The sequence below is a fragment of the Procambarus clarkii genome, chromosome 87 (assembly GCF_040958095.1).
Source record: "Procambarus clarkii isolate CNS0578487 chromosome 87, FALCON_Pclarkii_2.0, whole genome shotgun sequence".
In the NCBI taxonomy this organism is placed as follows: Eukaryota; Metazoa; Arthropoda; class Malacostraca; order Decapoda; family Cambaridae; genus Procambarus; species Procambarus clarkii.
Genome location: NC_091236.1, coordinates 7453644 through 7476057, shown reverse-complemented (window position 1 = coordinate 7476057; position 22414 = coordinate 7453644). Strand labels below are relative to the sequence as shown.

Sequence of the window (22414 nt, the reverse complement as noted above, 5' to 3'; positions counted from 1 at the left end):
TACGATGATTTATAACCAAAAACTCTTTTAATATTTCCTCCCAATTTACAAAATTTCCGACACTGATGGTTGATAGCGTTTGTGTGCCCGCAGGACCGCGATAAGTACGCCTCGCGGTCACACTTGCACTCGACCGTGGAGGAGATGCGGAAAATGAACGCCCGACGGAAACTGAAGGGAGCGGTGCTGGCGGCGGTCTCCTCTCCCCGCTGGACCAGCTTCTATAGCGACCCGACCCTCGACCCGTATCCTGAGCTTCCTGCCGACGATGATGTCTGCAGCACCGGTCAGTCGCTACTCCACTACCATCATCACTTTTCTCACTAGCATTACCCTTATCGTCTTCTAACACCATCATCTTTCTCATCCCTTATCGCCCCTAACTTACTAGTATTGCCAGTATCGCTCTTAACACTACGATCTTTCTCATCAGTATTGTCATTATTGCCCGTAACTCGAGCATCTTTCTTACTTGTATTACCATTAGCGCACCAAACATCACCATCTTCTTTCTCAGGAAACTTAGCTAGGCTTCTGGTGTGCTTCGTGTCTGCTCAGTGTGTATTATCCTCAGGTCACCACACACATTAAATGTATGTATAAGTGGACAAATGTCAGGCATTTTATTTATTTTCAATTAGCAGTCATAGTCTTTTGCTTGACTATGACTAACACCATTACCGTAACTAATAGTACTGTGGTTACAATAATCACCATCGACAAAATGTCATCATACCTAACATCACTATAGCTATCACTGTTAAGACAACCATTATCGTAAACACTACCGCCATCTCTCGCGCTGTTGCCAGCACCACTACCGCTAACATTTCTCCCTCTCACAATCGTTAACAACATAATTGGCATCATCACTTCACAATCATTGCTTCGCATTAACACCACCTTCACTAACATCACTACCGTCACCATCACAACCGTCACCATCATATTTTCACTGCAAGAATATATAAATAGGTGAATTATGTTTGTTATTTTATAGACCTAGGAATATATGATAAAAAAACATTTATTCAGCAAATGCATGGAGAAGTTTGAGTACAATTATAATTACATATAATTATTGCAACAATAGATAACTCTACTGATTAACTCCTAATAGCTATATAAATTCAATCTCCACAATTACTCTAATTGTATTTTAAGAGATGCTGGCTTTCATCGTTGTAATTACAGCTTATAGTCAAACGAATATGAATAAAACACGTCTCAAGTTGTGTATCGTGAACTTTTAATATCACTTGTGTTCTTAGAATGCTGTACGATAATCCGGCATTGTGTTTACATCTGGCAGTCGCTGTCTGGCGTATAACGACGTACTCTGGACATAGACAAGATTAACGATCGGGGTTAACATACAATATTTAATTTCTTATACCACAATAATATGGCAGTAACTTCAATGCTGATCAGCCTTCCGATAACAACATTTTATATAAAAAGTATCTTCAAAATGATAAAATGATTTAGAGAACGTATTTGTTTATTTTGTTATAATAAGTATTTTGAATGCTAACTTTCATCATAATAACAAATTTAGTTAACTGGTAGTAACAAGTTGAGTTACACAGTAAAAGAAATGCAGCTACGTAATAGTAACGAGGAATTAACTCGTAAAAGTAATTACCTTAGTTTGAGTCTCATAGTGATCAATGAGTTAAAGTTTGCCAGAATATGAATGATAAAAGTCAACTGTTAATTATTGGAGTTTACGGTAAGAATCATAAGTGGCTGGATGTGCCCCCAGGAGCAGTAAGCGTGGTGCTGGACTCCCTGGACGACATCCAGTGCCTCCAGGAGTGTCCCGTCAAGGACCGGGACTTCCTCCTCTCCGTCCTGGAAGATACACAGCTCCACGCCCTCCTAGACGTAAGTACCTACCCTCTCCTTTTTCCTTAGCTCCTGCATGAGGCTCTTCATCTCTAGCCTCGACGTGTGTGCCATGCAGCTCCGTTAGTTCCTGCAGGACGCTCTCCTTAACGTGAGTACCTTACTTCTTCGTTAGTTCCTGCAGGACGCTCTCCTTAACGTGAGTTCCTTGCTCCTTCGTTAGTTCTTGCAGGACGCTCTCCTTAACGTGAGTTCCTTACTTCTTCGTTAGTTCTTGCAGGACGCTCTCCTTAACGTGAGTACCTTACTTCTTCGTTAGTTCTTGCAGGACGCTCTCCTTAACGTGAGTTCCTTGCTCCTTCGTTAGTTCTTGCAGGACGCTCTCCTTAACGTGAGTTCCTTGCTCCTTCGTTAGTTCCTGCAGGACGCTCTCCTTAACGTGAGTACCTTGCCTCTTCGTTAGTTCTTGCAGGACGCTCTTCATCTCCCACTTGGTTCATCTTGTTATGAAGGGCACACGGGCTTTTTATTTCTTTCTCGTTTCGTAAACGACGTGCTTGTAGGAGTTTTGTGTTTCTTTGAGACGCCTTTCTTGCAACAAATTTGCATTTTCAGCAGGTTTTTGAAGTGTTTTTCAGTGTTGTTTTTTTGTCTTGCTATTAAGGAAATACAAATCTTTCTCGTTGCCGTTCATAAGCGAAGAGAGTGATATGAAATGCCCCTTTATCAAAGCAGTTAAACCCGTGGACTTTTCCATGGCAAATTGGGAAATATTCATATTTTAATTTCGTCATAGAAATTACTTTTTTGAAACAAGGTGTCTTAAAATATTTTACGGTACACTGATATGAATGTGAAGATTACAGTTTATCACATATAACTCTAATGTAAATTATTAAATGTATAAACACAATGAGAACAATCAGCTGAAGCAACGATGTTTGAATGAGCGTCCTAGTGTGTACCAGATGCGTGCCTTAACTACACAACCCGTTCTCGCACTTGCTTATAGTCAATATTGGCTTATTTAATAAGTGCATATGTGACATACTAATTGATTGTGAATATTTTAGTTTACCTTGAAAAGCTTCATAGAAAACACCGACCTCACCTAACCTTCTTAGTATGTTAAGATAAGCATCTTATTGCTTCTTAATTACAATCATTACTTAACCTATACCGTTGATAGGTTAAGTAATAATTGTAAATAAGAAGCAATAAGATGCTTATCTTAACATACTAAGAAGGTTAGGTGGGGTCGGTGTTTTCTATGAAGCTTTTCAAGGTAAACTAAAATATTCACAATCAATTAGTATGTCACATATGCACTTATTAAATAAGCCAATATTGACTATAAGCAAGTGCGAGAACGGGTTGAACTACAACGCTGGTTTCAGGCTTTGCACCAATTGTTTTTCTCATTGATATATCACACCATAGTTAGTTCCTCGTGTTACAACTACCATTATAGCTGTAGATGGTTGTTTAACTATTCCGCAAAAAAAAATCAGTGCAGCCGACGTCAAATTTATCTTAAGAGTTTATTATGGTCCTACTTCAGTTAATGTGGTAATGGCATTTTGCGTTCGACTATTGTAATATATTATGAGCATAAAAAAAATTTGCTATAATAGTCGACTATTATTTTAGAATTGCAGTATTCTTTTCTAGACTGTTTGCTGAGTTTTATACGTATTCAGTCTTTTAGGCGTTATATACTTTTATTTGTATTATTATTATTATTATTATTATTATTATTATTATTGAACAAATCCAACAGGAGCGTTGATGGGGGAGTTCGAACCTATGTGCTGGGTGTTCCAGTGTATAGGTTCCAGCGCTAACCATGTCGTGGTGCAGTTGATCAGAGCGCGCCTGGGAACACCCAGCTCACAAGTTCGAACCCTTATCACGGCTCCTGTTGAATTTGTTCATTGATATATCACGTTAATGTGATTTCTCTGCGTATTATTATTATTATTATTATTATTATTATTATTATTATTATTATTATTATTATTATTATTATTAAAACGCGTTTTAAACGCGTCAACTCTTAATTCTTAATCTGCTCGATGATTCTTTTTATTTCATGTATAAAATAACTTTGATGAACAACGTAAGCACATCACAGATAGCTAGCATACGATTTAGGAGATCTTCGTCTGCTCCAAATGGTTGTTATGGTAGTGGTGAAGGTGTTATGGTAGTGGTGAACGTGTCTGATCAATAACTGGGCCCCAGCCTCCGACGATAGATAAGACGATTGCAGCCAAGATGCTAAGACGACAGGGCACAGGTGGACACCTCGAGGCGCCCTCTACGGGGGACGTGTTCCTGAAGAAGGTCGATGGTGAAGGATGAGAGTGGGTGCAGGCCGACGTGGCCATTCAATTAGTTGTAATCGCCTCGATGTGCTTGCGGAGGATGAGCTTCGGGTCTCTGGTCCCAACTCTCAATTGGGCTGTCATATCTGTATTTAAAGCTATACTTGAAGTATACCTCCAGGCCATCCTGTAGGTTACTGCAGTCTACCATTATCGTCATGAATTTTTTATTGATGGTTGTAGGGGGGGTTAGTATGGTTGATGTTGTGGGGAGGGGGGTGAGTATGGTGGATTTAGTGCAGTAGATGGTGAGTGGTGGGGGGGATGGTGGTAACAGTGATAGTTGTTGTGGTAATGGTGGTAGTGGATGTTGTGATGTGAGTGGTGATTGTGTGTTGTTCATTTGGGGGTGAAGGTGGTAATGGATGCGGGTGGTGGTATTTGTAATGGTGCGGGTAGTGATGGTGTCGGCTTGTGGTGTGGGTGGTGGTGATTGTGGTGGTGGAGAAGCGTTGTCATTTTGGTCAGGAGATTTGCTCAACACTAATTTTAGCAGGAATAAATTAGGTTTTCGTGCATCTTAATTTAAAGTGGTTTACTGTGGATGCAGAACCTCTTGTTGATGCAGTTCGTTTGGTAATATTATTGTATTGTACTTGCTTGTTTGAAATTAAACTTTATATTTCTCAACCTGAGGACGAGGGTTTTAAGCTTTAGAGCTTAACATGCTTCTCGATTTCTTCATCGGCGATGTGCAAGTTCAGTGACTGCAGATAAATTACTTTACTGCTTTACACACTGTCATGTGTTGTTTTCCTCAACTGACAAGACAGTAATATAATACTCGTATATAAAAGTATTCCTGCTCATAACCCTTGAATGAAAATCTGCCGAATATATTCTTAAAGGTCTAATTTGATTCAGCTGTTTTTATCATCATTATGATATGTTAAATATGTTTTATTGATTTAAGGGAAAAAGGTAAGTTTCGACCTGAATATTAACTTCTGCCACTTGTTACTTGGGCTCTGAAGCAAACGCAATTGTAGAGTTTTATGCCATGAGTGACGCCTCGAGGTTGTGGCCTCGTAGCCTGGTGGATAGCGCGCAGGACTCGTAATTCTGTGGCGCGGGTTCGATTCCCGCACGAGGCAGAAACAAATGGGCAAAGTTTCTTTCACCCTGAATGCCCCTGTTACCTAGCAGTAAAATAGGTACCTGGGTGTTAGTCAGCTGTCACGGGCTGCTTCCTGGGGGTGGAGGTCTGGTCGAGGACCGGGCCGCGGGGACACTAAAGCCCCGAAATCATCTCAAGATAACCTCAAGATAACGCTCATGAGAAAACTTTACACACTAGACCACCTTCCTCACTAACTTGTGTCACTATTTTTGTCACATTTTGAAGCAAAAGTTACCAGAAAAAGTGCCGTTTCTATCAATAAGTTGGAGACCCGTCGCCTGAGTCGCTCTCATATTTCCCACATTTATAAAACCAAGTGCCGGGAAAAATATTATGAATCGGTGTTGACAGGTTACAACGGAGCGTTTAGGGAAGTGAGTAAAAAATGGAAGAAAGTAGGAGGAGGGAGTGAACTATCAGGGGAAAACACCAAGCCATTACGACTATATAGCACTTGCAAGGGATGAGGATAAGGGATGGAACGGAGAGGGGGAATGAATGGTACCCAACCACTTAGACGGTCGGGGATTGAACGCCGACCTGCATGAAGAGAGACGGTCACTCTACCGTCCAGCCCAAGTGGTTGAAATAATGATCATAAGAGTAAAGGACATGCATGGCCTTTTGCCCCAAACGCGATAGATCTTATTTATACCCACAGAGACTCATTCATATATGTCTAACCTACGCTTCAAACAATAAAGTGATCCCACGTCTATTAGGTTACCCTGTTACCTGTGGAACAAATTACCGGTTAACACATTAGACGTATGATCACAAGTTGTACCCTCTGGATCCCTTAAAGCTTCTTTTAATCACATGATTTGCTTCAGGCGTAGGTTAGGCATATATATAGGAATAAGTTTAGGTAGATTTAAATAGGGATCTGCCTCGTATGGGCCATTTTCCGTTAATGTTCTTAAAGATCAATGGAGAAGGAAGCTGGAGGTGCTAATGGATTAGAGAGACGATTGAGAGGACTGAAAGACATATAAGGTACTTGGAGGGACCTGCCCTTTAACTGTACGTTTAAAATTGCAAATATCAATATAAATGGTTAAAAATCAACTAAATCATGTAAGAGGTAAGAGTTGTTGTTGTTGTTTTAGGAATTAGTTCCCCGAAACGTTAGTTCCGAGTAGCACGGGCTATGGTGAGCCCGTAGTAGACTTACCTGGCACAGGAGCGGGGCTGTAACTCCTGCAAGTACGGGGTGAGAATAGCTTGAGCTACGTCATCCCTTTGTGTGTATTTTACCTCAATAAACTTATTTCAATTTCCTGCATGTAAGGGAGATTGACGAACATTTACGATGATGGAGATGAGGTAAATCCAATGGAAATAATGTGAAAAATATTGAAAGTATGTAAACTTAATTAAGATGAAATGTAATACAAAGAGAAAGGTGCCGGGGAGGTAAAGAGGAATATTGGCGTACACTAGCAATGAAAAAATTCCTCTGTTAAAGTGTTGAAGAGGTGGTTGATAGTAGCTGAGATTGTTGAGGTGATTAGATTACGTAGGGTTGATTAAGATTGGGCAGCGTCTCTGTTAATGAGGTGAGGAGAGCACCTAGGGGTTGACGGGGTGAGAACACCTAGGGGTTGATGGGGTGAGGAGAGCACCTAGGGGTTGATGGGGTAAGGAAAGCACCTAGGGGTTGACGAGGTGAGGAGAGCACCTAGGGGTTGACGGGGTGAGGAGAGCACCTAGGGGTTGATGGGGTAAGGAAAGCACCTAGGGGTTGACCGGGTGAGGACAGTGACCTGGCCTGATAAGACGAGGTCAGAGTCTTAAAGTCTCAGGTTGACAAAGTGAGACCAGCATCTTGAGTTGATCAGGTGGTGACAGCGTCTTGGGTTGATGAGGTGAGGAGAGCGTCTTATATTAATATAAATATTTCCAGTCTTCATATTCCTTTCAAGACCTACATAGTTACACCAGCTTAGGGCTTTCTCCTCATATTGACCTACTTACCTGCCCGCCAGGTACAGCCAGTGGAAGGTCGGAGTTTGGCACCTCGTCCCACGGTGTCCTGAAGCATTTAGACACATGTTCATACGTAGGATAATAAAGTCTCATAAAGTCTCAATAGCTCGGTCGATAGAGTTTCCGCCTCACACTCGTGGGGTCCGCGGTTCGAGTTTCCTAGAGCCCAGGTGAATGGTGTCATAAGTAGGATATATTTATAAGAGTAGTGTACCAGTGATCTTGCTGCCCTCGGCTTATATAACTCGTTTTCTATTATCTTTCCAGCCAGACCTTTGTTCACTGTAATATTTTTAGCTTTGTATTTATTCTGGAGGAAGGGTGGGAAGGAGGTGGTTGGCGTGCGTGGCGTGGCGTGTGGCACGGTGCTGGCGAGGGAGGGGTGCAGTGTGTGGCGTGCTGAAGGGTGGTAGGGAGGGATCGGTAGGTTTCGAGGATGAAATTGCTGGTAGAAAGTTGAGATGTGGAGGAGAGGGTTATGGGAGACTCCATAAAAAAGTCGGAGTTGGGTAATACGATCCAGTCTAGGGAACTGGCGGAGTGATGGGAGCCGTACAGGATGCAAAGAAAAGTAAATAAAACACGGTAATTCAGCTTAGAGACAGAGAAAGATGAACGGGTAGAGAAAGAGAGAGAGAGAGAGAGAACGTACGGACTGGTATACAGATGGTTAGTGTTAATGGGTAAAACCTAAGCTTTAAATGGTTCTCATTTCCTGATGGGAGTATATTTGTTTTCACCTAGTTTTAGTTATGTTTGAGGCGGTGATCTTCAGCGCTTGTATCCCGCCTGTCAATCATCACTCGACTGTTGTACAAGCCTCCATGCCATTTTGTCTCGTATACATAAGAAACTGTGAATGTGTCTCCAATATGCGCTATTTTAATATATAACTAATTCGTTTTTATTTCTGGCTTATTCGGGTACTTAGTTTTCATCTTGTATCATCTTCGTGTATTTTCCATTCAAAAGTCTGTAGTTTGTTCTTGTCTGTTTTCCTGAGTACTTTGAATGTGGTGATCATATCTTTCAAGCTTGTTTTCCCTTTCTGTTTTTTATTTGCAACTTATACCTCTCAGCTCTGGAACTAGTTTTGTTCTTATACATCTGGTATTTTTCCAACTCCGTTTTGTGTTTAAAAGATATAATTTGTGTTTGCCGCATATTTCATAATTGATCTGACACATGAATTAAACAAGATCCCGAGTGACTTATTATTAATATTTCATATTTGAGTTGGTATATTGTGTTTGACAAAGTGAGGCTTCCATCCCAGTGGTGCATATTGGAGTGATGGTCTCAACTTTCCGTAGAGCGCTCAGAAGCTTCCTGAGATTGCTACTATTGTAGCAATTGTACTATTTACAATACGCTACTATTACAATAGTAGCATTTTGCTACTATTGTAGCAAAACGGTTACTATTGTAACCGTTTAAGAAGCTATAGTATAGGTATCACATTCATATTGTGTCAGATACTGAACAAGATAAGAAAGTTTGCACAAGAATGGATGTAAGGATGAACAGGATGGGCGATGGGTGAACCGGAGGCTGAGAGAGAGAGAGAAAGCAGAGAGAGAGAACAGATAGAGAAGATAAATTAAGCAGTCAAAAGATGACAGAACACTAATCAGTGGGTATATTGCATATTTGCTGCTTCTATATTGCTATATATTGCTATATATTGCTATATTGCTCTTGCTGCTTCTATGTTGGTTCGGGGTTATTAGAATTGATTCATATAGAATTGTAGATGAAAGTCGCCATTGCTTTCAAATAGTTAACAACGCCAGGCTGTCGAAGCATTACAAAGTTTGAATTAACACCACGCTAAAGTTTTATGACGCCCGACAGTTGTGAATCAATACTTTTTGGTTCTCAGACAAGACTCAATCTTCCTATAGGTTTCCTACGCTTGGTGGAAACGTGACCATTCAATCTTCTATCATGCCCGTGGACGTGAGATATTGTTTCTGCTCTCTCCAACACATACTCAGTGCATATGGAAGCATTGAGCACATATTCACAGAGTAATCTGTACAGCCTTGTACGTCCTGTAATAAAACAGAGATTTATGGAACTCGTGCTATATTCCACTGAACTTTTTGTTTCTGTTCTAGTGTAATGCATATATTTTTGTGGTAGCTTTAGGGACACTTTTTAATTTTAGTTTTTGGTGATTGTCAAGCCTGTGTCCGTACTGTGCCGGGCTGCCTTTCAACGACATGCAATATATATACATATTATACATATTTGACTTTTTCAGATTGATATTGCTTTCTATAAATGCGTACATGAGTATATAGTTATTTAATCATTTTAATATTTGTGTTCTTCCTCTATAAGTTAATTGTTTTAATAGTAATTAATAATTTATTTAGTATCGCTATAATATGATTACAGGCTACTTACGTTTTGTATTTACATAAAAAAAATGCATTTTAAAACCTCTTTCACACACTCCCCCCCCCACACACACAGAGGGGGGGGGTCTGGTAGCTGAGCGAACAGCGCGCAGGACTCGTAATTCTGTGACCCAGGTTTGATTCCCAGACCAGGCAGAAACAAATGAGCAAAGTTTCTTTCACCGTGATGCCCCCTGTTACCTAGCAGTAAATAGGTACTTGGAATTTAGACAGCTGTTACGGAGCTGCTTCCTGGGTGTGCGTGTGTGGGGGAAGGGGCGGGAGAAAAAAGAATAGTAGTTAGTAACAGTTGACTGATTGACAGTTGAGAGGCGGGCCGAAAGAGCAGAGCTCAACCCCCGCAAGCACAACTAGGTGAATACACACACACACACACACATACACACTTAGGTAATTACACATTAATATGTTAATATCAGCAGCATGTGCAAAACTAAGACAGGTATAAGGCTAGTTTTTAGGACCCTCAACATAGAATTCCTGAGAGCTCTGTATAAAACCTATACTGTGTATGATCAGTACTGGGAAATACAAGATCAGCATGGAACCATCACCTTGGTAACCCGCAACGACACTCTTCTCAGAACCTCGACATCTGAGGTGTGACGACAGACTGCAAGAACCAGGGGCCAGATTCACAAAGCAGTTACGCAAGAACTTACGAACCTGTACATCTTTTCTCAATCTTTGGCGGCTTTGTTTACAATTATTAAACAGTTATTGAGCTCCGAAGCACCAGGAGGCTGTTTATAACAATAACAACAGTTGATTGGCAAGTTTTCATGCTTGTCTGTTTAATAAATGTAACCGAAGCCGTCAAAGATTGAGGAAAGATCTACACGTTCGAAAGTACTTGCGTAACTGTTTCGTTGACCTGGCACTAGAACTACAAACACTAGAGAAGAGAACAACTTGAGAACATTTTATTTTTACGAAATAATAATAATAATGTAAGCCGTTGACAGTGATAAGACTGTTCTGTGTAAAGAGAATCAAAATATGATACTGTGGATGGAAGTTTAAGACCCAGGTGCGCTACTTGGATATACAGTTGTGCCTTCACTCTAAGAGTATTTAACAATTATCAGTTGGAGACAATTAGTATTTACAACTTAATGACAAAAATGACAAAATCATAAACAATTAAGAGGACAATTACTGTAGAGGAAAACATAAGTAGAATCACATCAACAGCATATGATAAGCTGGCGAATATATTGAAACTCCAGGAATCTAGACAAGGATACTTTCTGATCAATGTTGGAGTAAGTTGTGTCCCATGGACCCCCACTTCAAAACTTACAAGATTTCCTATAACACTACCAAGAATGTTGAGGAGTGGCCAGCGAGAAGAGTGAGAGCGGCGGGGCTTCGCGTCACTCCACAATGAGAGGTGTAGGAGACATCCAGACACGGAACTCATAGATGAATCGATAAAGCTGCCAAGGACAGAATGTTTACGGTGAACAACAACGGAACTTGACCACATGTCTAGAAGCTAGACACGTATTATTGACGTAAACAACATCACCACCAGAAACATCATTAACATAAGCAACATTAGTGCCTTCAGGAAGCGTATACTTGGGCTTATTATTGTCACCCTACTGACCTTCCCTCAGATGCAGCCCACAATAGTTGTCTAACCCCAGAGTACCTGTTTACTGTTAGATGAACATTGGCATCAGGTGAAAGGAAACGGGCCCAACCGCGTTAGTCTCGCCCTAGTATTGAACACAGGTCCCTCGAGTGTGAGTCTAGGACGCAGATCACTGTGCTTGAGAACACATACGTAATGCAGCAAGAGGTTCAGGTACAGTTGCATTGGAATATATGGTGCAGCAAGAGCTAGAGGTGCAACAGCTTGTGCAGCAACGGTAGTCGCAGCATCTCTGCTTCCCTCTTGATGAACTCCTTCAGCAATCTTGTTTAGTGTGAAGGAACCGACGAACTTTTACTTAAATCAGGTTCGCCAATTACCGAGTTAACGACCATCTATCCGCCAAACTGCTTATGAATTTTTTAACGTATGAGTTTTTTATAGTTATTTTTAACACGCTGAATGAGCCTTAAGTATGCTTTGCATCGCCTTTTTTGGTCAGTGACTGAAATCAAACTGAGCCTTCGGGACCTGCGGTCAGCGAGGACTCTAGTTGTTCCAGGGTTGTCTATAGCGCCTACGATTTAAGGATTTTTAAAGTTTTTCTAATCATATCTTTTTCTGTATTGAAGGGTTCGAGTACACGCGGGTATGATGACCAAACACACATCAGAAAGTGAAGAAACGATGTCGTTTCGGTCCGTCCTCCTGGACCATTATCAAGTCAGACCAAAACGTCGTTGTTTCTTCATTTTCTGATGTGTGGTTTGGTCATGATGTGATTCATGATGACCACGTTTTTGTCACTGATCGGGAGTCACTACATTAGACATTTGACTGTCAGAAAGGTGGGAACCAAGAGGTTACAGCTCGATCCTGCAGACACAAATAGGTAAACACACACACTGAGATCCAAGCATGCATCACCTAGTCATCCCACTTACAGTTTCCAACCATACGTCCCACCCACTGCCACCCTATGGCCAAACCCACTGCCACCCTATGGCCAAACCCACTGCCACCCTATGGTCAAACCCACTGCCACCCTATGGCCAAACCCACTGCCACCCTATGGCCAAACCCACTGCCACCCTATGGCCAAACCCACTACCACCCTATGGCCAAACCCACTGCCACCCTATGGCCAAACCCACTACCACCCTATGGCCAAACCCACTACCACCCTATGGCCAAACCCACTACCACCCTATGGCCAAACCCACTGCCACCCTATGGCCAAACCCACTGCCACCCTATGGCCAAACCCACTGCCACCCTATGGCCAAACCCACTGCCACCCTATGGCCAAACCCACTACCACCCTATGGCCAAACCCACTACCACCCTATGGCCAAACCCACTGCCACCCTATGGCCAAACCCACTACCACCCTATGGCCAAACCCACTACCACCCTATGACCAAACCCACTGCCACCCTATGATCAAACCACGCACACCCATTCACGTTTTCCAAACATATTACGTGTGTTGCCCTATATGGTGTACGTGAGCGCCAAGAAACACCCCCCCCCCCACCCCCACCTTGATCGAATCTGATCGAAACATGTAGTTCGTTATCAAATGTGTTTACACGTAGCAAATCGACCTTGTTATTCTGCTTGTGAATTATGAGTATATTATCAAGGCCCATTTAGAGTATTGCAGTCTTAACATCTTTGAATTATGCATGTTTCGTTTTCTTAATAACTTTCTAAGTTTATTTGCATATTTGCTTTGAAAGTTTTGTGCAGTCTTTACTCAAATACAATATATATTCAATTATATTGAGTATATATAAGTTTATATATTTTTCTGTTAAATTTCTTCGGATAAGCGAACAAAATTTGAGCTTGACTGATGTATGCTGGAAGATGGAGCGCCAGTCTCCACACTAATGGGATAGGCAGGGATGGCACTAGGGCCGGGTAATAGTGCCATTATAGTGCCACGGGAGAATTTAAATGTATCCAGTACATCTGTATCCTCTTACTACCCTTTCTTGTTCATTCTATTCTTTTCTGTCTCCTTTTGATTTGCTTTGCATTGCTCGTTCTGTATAAGGGGTTATTTCTAAGGTACGTGAAGGACAGAGAACTAAATATGATCTCAAGCAATTAAGCATGACACTAGTTTCTCGTTGCTGCCGACTAAGACTCATTTCCCTCATTTATGAATGCTGAGACTAGTTGAGCTGAACAAATCCACAAGGGCCGTGACGAGGATTCGAACCTACGTCCGAGAGCATCCCAGACGCTACCTTAATCGACTGTGTAATTATTTCTGTGTGTAATGTCTAATTGAGGTGCTTAGGGTTGAGAAGGCTGCTTCTTAGTCCAGAAGAATGTCTACCATTTGTTAGAGTTGGATAGGAAGTAAGCGACGAGAAAAGGAGTCAGATGCAAAGGAGGATAAAGACAGCCTCTATTAGAAAGGAAGAGAAGATCAGACTAGAAGAGAGCAGTCCATCCTCCAATAATGATACTAAAGTACTTAAAAATATTTGGTCAGTTGTATGATATGATTGTAGGACCCAAAAAGTCACTGTGTATAACTGAGTCAACCCAAATGTCTTATAAAAGTGTCAAGTAACTAATCAGTCTTGCCCAAGCAACCCTAGGCCTAATATACGTTATCTTAGGCCTAGTATCGTACACACACACACGTTGCATATATATATATATATATATATATATATATATATATATATATATATATATATATATATATATATATAATATATATAATATATATATATACAAAAGCTGTACTAGACTTAGGAATGTTTAAGTCTGTTTTTTTGGCATTTTTTCGTGCCTCTTCAAAAATAATAATACAATTTGTGAACATTGTCGGCTGCAACAGTCAAGTTTTGAACGATCGAGCAAATAGTTGCTATAAGTAATATTAATTTAGGAGAACAGGTTGGAAGAAAGGTGGAGAAGATTGACTTGTCATTCTCATTGAGTTCCGCCTTATGTAATTCTTATAAAGATTAGTATTGCTCACAGGCCTTCACCACTTAAAGGTTGAGCAAAGGTTCGGGTGTTATCTGGCAAGAGCTGTGGCTATCTTGAGGTTATCTTGAGATGATTTCGGGGTTTTAGTGTCCCCGCGGCCCGGTCCTCGACCAGGCCTCCACCCCCAGGAAGCAGCCCGTGACAGCTGACTAACTCCCAGGTACCTATTTACTGCTATGTAACAGGGGCATTCAGGGTGAAAGAAACTCTGCCCATTGTTTCTGCCTCGTGCGGGAATCGACCCCGCGCCACAGAATTACGAGTCCTGCGCGCTATCCACCAGGCTACGAGGCTCGATCAGAGTTGTGAGACACTCCACCAACTTACACACTGGCAATTGCTGTAACAGCACAAAGTTGAGGCCACAGTAGTGGAGAGCTGCCCCTATCGTGTAGTTTGATGAGGGGGGAGAGGACCAGAAATTGAGAGTCAGACACACAAGTTGAGGAGTAACACGGCAGCGGAAACCCTTTCTATTGCCGCTGGTATTTAGGGGAGAAACAGGTTGACTTAGCTCCTAGTAAGATGTTTCCAGAGATCAAAGTCAAGATGGTCAAGTGCCAGAAAAACGACGATGAAGAAACATTTAATTAATCCTCAACCCACACCTAAAAGGGGAAGTGAGAACGTTTACGTAAGACTTAGACTAGACTCTCATTAAGTTATATCATTGATAAAGGTCATATATATATATATATATATATATATATATATATATATATATATATATATATATATATATATATATATACATATATATATATATATATATATATATATATATATATATATATATATATATATATATATATATATATATATATATATATATATATATATATATATATATATGACAATGTCAGACCACGGAGGAAAAATGAAACAGGAAATTTCCTTAAGTACTTTCGTATATTAAATACATCTTCAGAAGGACCTTCTGAAGATGTATTTAATATACGAAAGTACTTAACGAAATTTCCTGTTTCATTTTTCCTCCGTGGTCTGACATTGTCACATTCTTAATCACGTGTTTATTTTCGTGATATACACACATATATATATATATATATATATATGGGTCAATGACGGAGCGAAACGTTCTTATTTTTCTTCTTTTGTCTCCATATTTGTGGATTCGGTATTAACGTTTAAAACTTCTAAGTTATATTGAAAGATGGAGCAAATATGTTTAGTGAAAGTTAGGGAAGTTTAGTTGAGTGAAAGATAAGTTATGTTAAGTAAAAAATAAAGAAGTTATACCGAGTGAAAGGTAGGCGAGTTATATTAATTGTAAGACAAGGAAGTTATGCTGAGTGAAAGATAGGGGAGTTATGTTACAGGAAATACAAGAAAGTTGTGTTGACTGAAAGATAAGGGAGTTATGATCAGTGAAAGACAAGGAAGTTATGCTGAGTAAGGCTGATACTCTGAGCAGAGGAGCTGGTCACGTAGCTCCGTAAGGCTGGTACTCTGAGCTGAGGAGCTGGTCACGTAGCTCCGTAAAGCTAGTACTCTGAGCAGAGGAGCTGGTCACGTAGCTCCGTAAGGCTGATACTCTGAGCAGAGCAGCTGGTCACGTAGCTCCTTAAGGCTGGTACTCTGAGCAGAGGAGCTGGTCACGTAGCTCCTTAAGGCTGGTACTCTGAGCAGAGGAGCTGGTCACGTAGCTCCGTAAGGCTTGTACTCTGAGCAGAGGAGCTGGTCACGTAGCTCCGTAAAGCTAGTACTCTGAGCAGAGGAGCTGGTCACGTAGCTCCGTAAGGCTTGTACTCTGAGCAGAGGAGCTGGTCACGTAGCTCCGTAAGGCTGGTACTCTGAGCAGAGGAGCTGGTCACGTAGCTCCGTAAGGCTGGTACTCTGAGCAGAGGAGCTGGTCACGTAGCTCCGTAAGGCTGGTACTCTGAGCAGAGGAGCTGGTCACGTAGCTCCGTAAGGCTGATACTCTGAGCAGAGGAGCTGGTCACGTAGCTCCTTAAGGCTGATACTCTGAGCAGAGGAGCTGGTCACGTAGCTCCTTAAGGCTGATACTCTGAGCAGAGGAGCTGGTCACGTAGCTCCGTAAGACTGGAACTCGGAGCACCAGCATTCCTCACTATTTTCTGAGATCGTGATACGTCCAGCAACGTCCTGATCCACAGATATAAATAACAACCTAAGGGTATGTAATACATGCAGTATGCCCACTATTCGTATGTATATGAATGAACGCCAAGAAGGGCAGGAGTTTCTCCAGCTCTCCTTGCGCTGTTGGTTGGCGGACCTATGCAGACATTTCTCAGAATATCTTAGTTAAGCTGAAATGTGTCCTCCTTCTGTCGTGTCCATCAGATATATTCTTTCAGACCTTTCATACTTTACTACCACCTCATACTTCACTCTTCCTTTTGCGTCGATTTGATATATTAGGGTAGTTTGTTTTCCCTGTTCCATGCAGTGTTTCCCTGTTCCATGCAGTGTTTCCCTGTTCCATGCAGGATGCCTCCCTGTGCTGTGAATGGTACTTTGATGTTCTATGCAGGGTGCTTCCCTGTGCTGTGAATGATGCTTTGATGTTCTATGCAGGGTGCTTCCCTGTGCTGTGAATGGTTGCTGTTCTATGCAGGGTGCTTCCTGATTCTATCCTGTGCTGTCACGCACTCTCACGGGCATATCACGCATATCCGCGTCCGCCTGGAATTCTTACTTGACGTAAGTTTCTTTGTTTATATGGAATGTTGCGGAAAGCCCGTAGCACTTTCGAAACACCGACTAAAACAATGGAGGTTGTCATTATTTGTAAGTTTTTGTACTCCTGCCCCGTGTTCACAAGTGGCCGAACTTGCATGCTACGACAACTTAAGTTTCCTTCTTTAGCTCCATGTGACTAGAATGTTAATCAAGTTCTAAATGAGAGAGAGAGAGAGAGAGAGGATGGTAGCGGTTGTTATTGTAGAGAGGAAGGGAGTTTGCGTGCTTGGAGGTGGTAGTGTACGAGAGGGAGAGAGTGTGCGTGCGAGAGTGAAGGAGGGAGGAAGTGTGCGTGCGAGAGAGAAGGAGGGAGGAAGTGTGCGTGCAAGAGGGAAGGAGTGAACGCGTGCGAGAGGGAAGGAGGGAGGGAGTGTGCGTGCAAGAGTGAAGGAGGGAGGGAGTGTGCGTGCGAGAGGGAAGGAGGGAGGGAGGCTGCGTGAGGAAGGGAGTGTGGAAGGTTGAAGGGAAAACCTTGGAGAGACTCAACTGGAAACATACCGGGCGTGTCAGCGTCATGAGAAACAGCATTAATACCAAGTAAAAAAGTACAACAAGAGGCATGACAAACGCTCCATGGCATTTATTATTGAGCTCTGGAGTTCATGTAGGCAGGAAGGGGAAAGGAAAAATGTCTCCAGAGACTCATCAATTCACTCTCAGAAGTCACGTCCAATAGAAATAGGAAAAAGGCTTTCTCAGATTATATTCCGCCTCTGCCATATCATTTTGCATTTGAAGGATTGAAAGTCAGGAGATTGGGTTAAAGAGATGGTCCTAGTGCCCGGCCAGGATACCACGCCGGTTGGTATACGAATTGGCTGTTTTTACTGGTGTACTTTAACCTCACGGGTGAATCTGTGGCGATATCGCACTGGTTTTGTACATTTGGAGATATCACGATATAAAAGTTCCGGATATGTATATGTAAAGTTGCGGATATGTATATGTATTTCTGTGTCATTATAGTGATTCTATAAAATGCTGGTGTTAACACATGTGAAACATTAGCAGCATTACACTGGATGAGACGCCTCTGCGGTGTCCAAATACCCAGCCCGTCCTACTAAAATTATAGTACTTATAGTATCTGTTTAGTCTGAATTACCGTGTTGAATATGTTGTGATGGACCACCAAAAAGTTGACGTTTTGTATTATTGAAAATAGCCAAATGAGAAACTTTTTTAACAGCAATATCAATATAGAACCAAATCTAACTTAACTTCTCATAGCAACCTAGTAAGCCTAAATCTAATACAGGCTATCTTAGGTCTAATGATAGTACATATATGTGCTATGCTTGGCCTAAGAATGTTTAAGTTTGGGTTTTGCTGTATTTTTTGTACTTTTATAAAGTTAAAAGTACAAAAAATTAACTTTTTGGAGATCCTTCACTACATGTTGGTACTTTTGACCAATCTGACTATTGGTCATTGGCAGGGAGATTTCAGAGATGATCGTGGTCGGTTATTAAGTTCCGTGATTTTGCTCCTTACACCCAATGAATGATGATTGGAAACTTTTCCCGAGATCAGTGTATAATATTTCATAATACTATATGAAAACAAATTTTGTATATTTTTGTCTTAAGTATTTAGAAAACCGGTAACGGAAGGAAATGTGAGCCTGCGCCATTTTGAAAATCGTCGTGAGGGTAGGTATATGGCCATGGCATGCTGTTCACTTTTGAATTTGGTGACCCTAACCCGACCATGTTGGGCATGTACCTCACAGGAATTAGAGTGGAAAGTTGGGTGAGGCTAGCCCCTCACCCAACTTGGAGGCGACTGGCCTCTAAGCCAGGAGAGAAGCATTTATATATATATATATATATATATATATATATATATATATATATATATATATATATATATATATATATATAGATATATATATATATATATATATATACATATATATATATACAGAGAGACAGACAGACAGACAGACAGAGAGTGTGTGTGTGTACTCAGCTAGTTGTGCTTGCGGGGGTTGAGTTCTGGCTCTTTGGGCCCGCATCTCAACTGTCAGTCAACTGATTTTTTCCCAAACACACACACACACACACACACCCAGGAAGCAGCTCGTAGCAGTTGTCTAACTCCCAGGTACTTATTTAGTGCTAGGTGAACGGGGACATCAGGGTGAAAGAAACTTTGCCTATTTGTTTCCGTTTCCGCTGGGGATCAAACCCGGACCCTTAGGACTACGAATCCCGAGCGCTGTCCACTCAGCTGTCAGGCAAACTCAACTCTGTGTGTACTCACCTAGTTGTGTTTGCGGGGATTGTGCTTTGGCTGTTTGGTCCCGCCTCTCAACTGTCAATCAACTGGTGTACAGATTCCTGAGCCTACTGGGCTCTATCATATCTACATTTGAAACTGTGTATGGAGTCAGCCTCCACCACATCACTGCCTAATGCATTCCATCTGTTAACTACTCTGACACTGAACAAAAATCTTTCTAGTGTCTCTGTGGGTCATTTGGGTACTAAGTTTCCACCTGTGCCCCCTTGTTCGTGTTCCACCCGTGCTGAAGAGTTTATCCACCCTGTCAAGTTCCCCCTGAGAATTTTGTAGGTAGTTATCATATCTCCAGTTACTCATCAGTTTTCCAGAGACGTGAAGTTCAGCTCCTTCAGCCTTTCCTCGTAGCTCATACCTGTCAGTTCCGGGACGAGTCTGGTGGCATATCGCTGAATCTTCTCCAACTTTGTCTTGTGTTTAACTAGGCATAGACTCCAGGCTGAATCTACATATTCTAGGATTTGTCTGACATAAGTGCTATACAAGGTCCTGAACGATTCCTTACAGAAGCTTCTAAAGGCAGTTATTATGTTGGCCAATCTACCATATGCCGCTGATAATATCCTTTTGATGTGGGCCTTTAGCGACAGGTTCGGTGTGATATCAACACCCAGATCTTTCTTTCTATTTGACTGTTGAAGGATTTCACCTCCAAGATGGTACCTTGTGTTCAGCCTTCTGCTCCCTTCGCCTAATTTCATTACTTTACACTTTCCTGTGTTGAACTTTAGTAGCCATTTTCTAACCATTCCTCCAGTTTGTCTAGGTCGTCCTGTAGTCTCTCTCTATCGTGCTAAGTCGTAGACCTGTAGTCTTCTGTCTATCTGTGTGCGTGTGTGTACTCACCTAGTTGTGCTTGCAGAGGTTGAGCTTTAGGCTCTTGGATCCCGCCTCTCAACTGTCAATGAACCGGTGTACAAATTCTACAGCTCATTGGGTTCCGGGCTATATGTGTAGACACAAAGGCTGCATGAACGCGCTAGCCAGCAATCACTGAGAACTCTTTTTGACGCGACAAGGATTCGAACCCCTGCCGCCTAGAACACTCCCAAATTGGCATTCAGATTTGGAAGGAGTGCCATGCGGGTAGCTTGTTTGCCTTCAATTCCGTACCAGTGTAAGAATTCGCTTAAGTTGCAAGAACTTGGGGGTCCTCGTGATTACCCTGGGAGTGTGTCTAGGGAAATTAGAAAGTCGGAAAGATTTTTTTTAGGTATGCTGCGGCCCCTACTCCAATCCCCCAAGACTCCTCTTAAGCGCCTGCAGCCTGCAGTGAAAAAACTCTGGTACGAGATTTTACTGTGTAAATGAGGGAGGTAAAGGCTGACTTGGGAGAGATGTAAACGAAGGAGGACTAGAAGGTGTGCTGCTGCCACTAATCTTCTAATTTATGTGAAGGATTTACCTGATGGAGTGAGCTGGTTGCTGGCATTGCAGACAACACAAAAGTAGCGAGGAGCGTAAAGACTTGGAAGAGCTGTAGAATCCGGCAGGAAGACCTTGACAATCTGCAAGAGGTATTAAAGATGGCAAGAGTGAAAGGAAGACCGGGACGAAGTAAACTATATCATTAGCTGATGACAGCTACAATGATCAAATATATCTTGGAGTATATATAATATTAGAGCAGATGGGAATCTGGTAAACAAAGGAATGACGTTCAAAAACAGACAAAGAAGTCTTTCAAAACAACATTCACAGCAGACCAGTGATAGAACTCACAGTACTTGCAGTACTTGCAGTGTATCCGCATCTCGTCACACTCAACAAATTCAGTAAAGTTCGAAGGTTTGCAAACAGAAGGTGCCGGAAATAAGAGTATTAATGCAGCTAACAAAGCAACATGAACAAAACAATTAAAGTTCAAGCACCCCACCTTTAAGGCAGGTACTGGTGTACTTTATACATGCTAATTGATATTTCAAGGCTTATATGTTAACTGTTTCATGCAAAAAAGTGTTCAGTTTATTTTATGCATTTTCGCAACGTTGGGTAAGAAAATTTCCAAGGGTTGAATAGCGAAAATTTGTCCCTTGAATTTTTAGAGTACGCTCACTAAATTATGACTCAGGAGATTTACTGTGATATATCTTGAGAAATATACTGTGGAATATCTTGCAAGATATACTGTGGAAAGATTTGAGAATACTTCCACCGGTATACCTCTGTACGATCGTTTGTTTTCTAATTTCATAGATTGAGTTTCCTATCTTTATTAATTAATAACCCAACACTTATGTCATAATATTTGTGTCTGTTAAGTATACTTTAGGGTAGAATATATTCCGGTCATTCCACTGAAGAACACTTCCCTCACAGTTTAGTCTCGTGCCACTCTTCTTAATTAATCCTCGTTCAAACTTTAATTCCCCATCTTGCATAAAAGCTAATACTGCTACACTGGTAGTATATTTCCCACCCCTGTGAGAAACTCTCTCTCTCTCTCTCTCTCTCTCTCTCTCTCTCTCTCTCTCTCTCTCTCTCTCTCTCTCTCTCTCTCTCTCTCTCTCTCTCTCTCTCTCTCTCTCTCTCTCGTTTTCTCCTGAGTAATCCTATTAGAGGTTAATTTTCTCTCACTTTGTCCTAGATTAACCCTTTCTAAGTCCATTTTGCAATTTCCTCCCACTCAGCTTATCAACTTCCACGTATATTTATTTTATAGGTAATCATATATCAAAGCTCTTCTTCCAATTAATTATACCATTAAGCCTATTCTTGCTTGCATATTCATTATTCCCAGTATGACCCTTCTCCTTGTGTCTTCACACCAGTCCCTGTAGTTTCACCGGGATGTGTAAATTGTTTATCAGCATCATTGTCCGTTGTATAGTTTAACTGTCATCTGCAGATGTGGCGATTAGGCAGTGATGGATTATCTCAAGGGCAGAACACTCCAACCTCTTTCACAGATGTTAAAATGCAGTCATCTGTGTTGACGTGAAATAGACTGTCCCGCCTCTCTCTCTCTCTCTCTCTCTCTCTCTCTCTCTCTCTC

General features: G+C 41.6%; 1 protein-coding gene across 1 annotated transcript in view; it reads left to right on the top strand.

The window, feature by feature from the left end:
- The window catches only part of LOC123746960 (peripheral plasma membrane protein CASK), a 552989-nt gene that overhangs the window by 307821 nt on the left and 222754 nt on the right, over positions 1–22414 (top strand). The window contains exons 8-9 of the mRNA XM_069317229.1: positions 94–286; positions 1766–1887. Of these exons, the coding sequence (XP_069173330.1) occupies positions 94–286; positions 1766–1887 (315 nt within the window). The remainder of the gene's footprint in view (positions 1–93; positions 287–1765; positions 1888–22414) is intronic.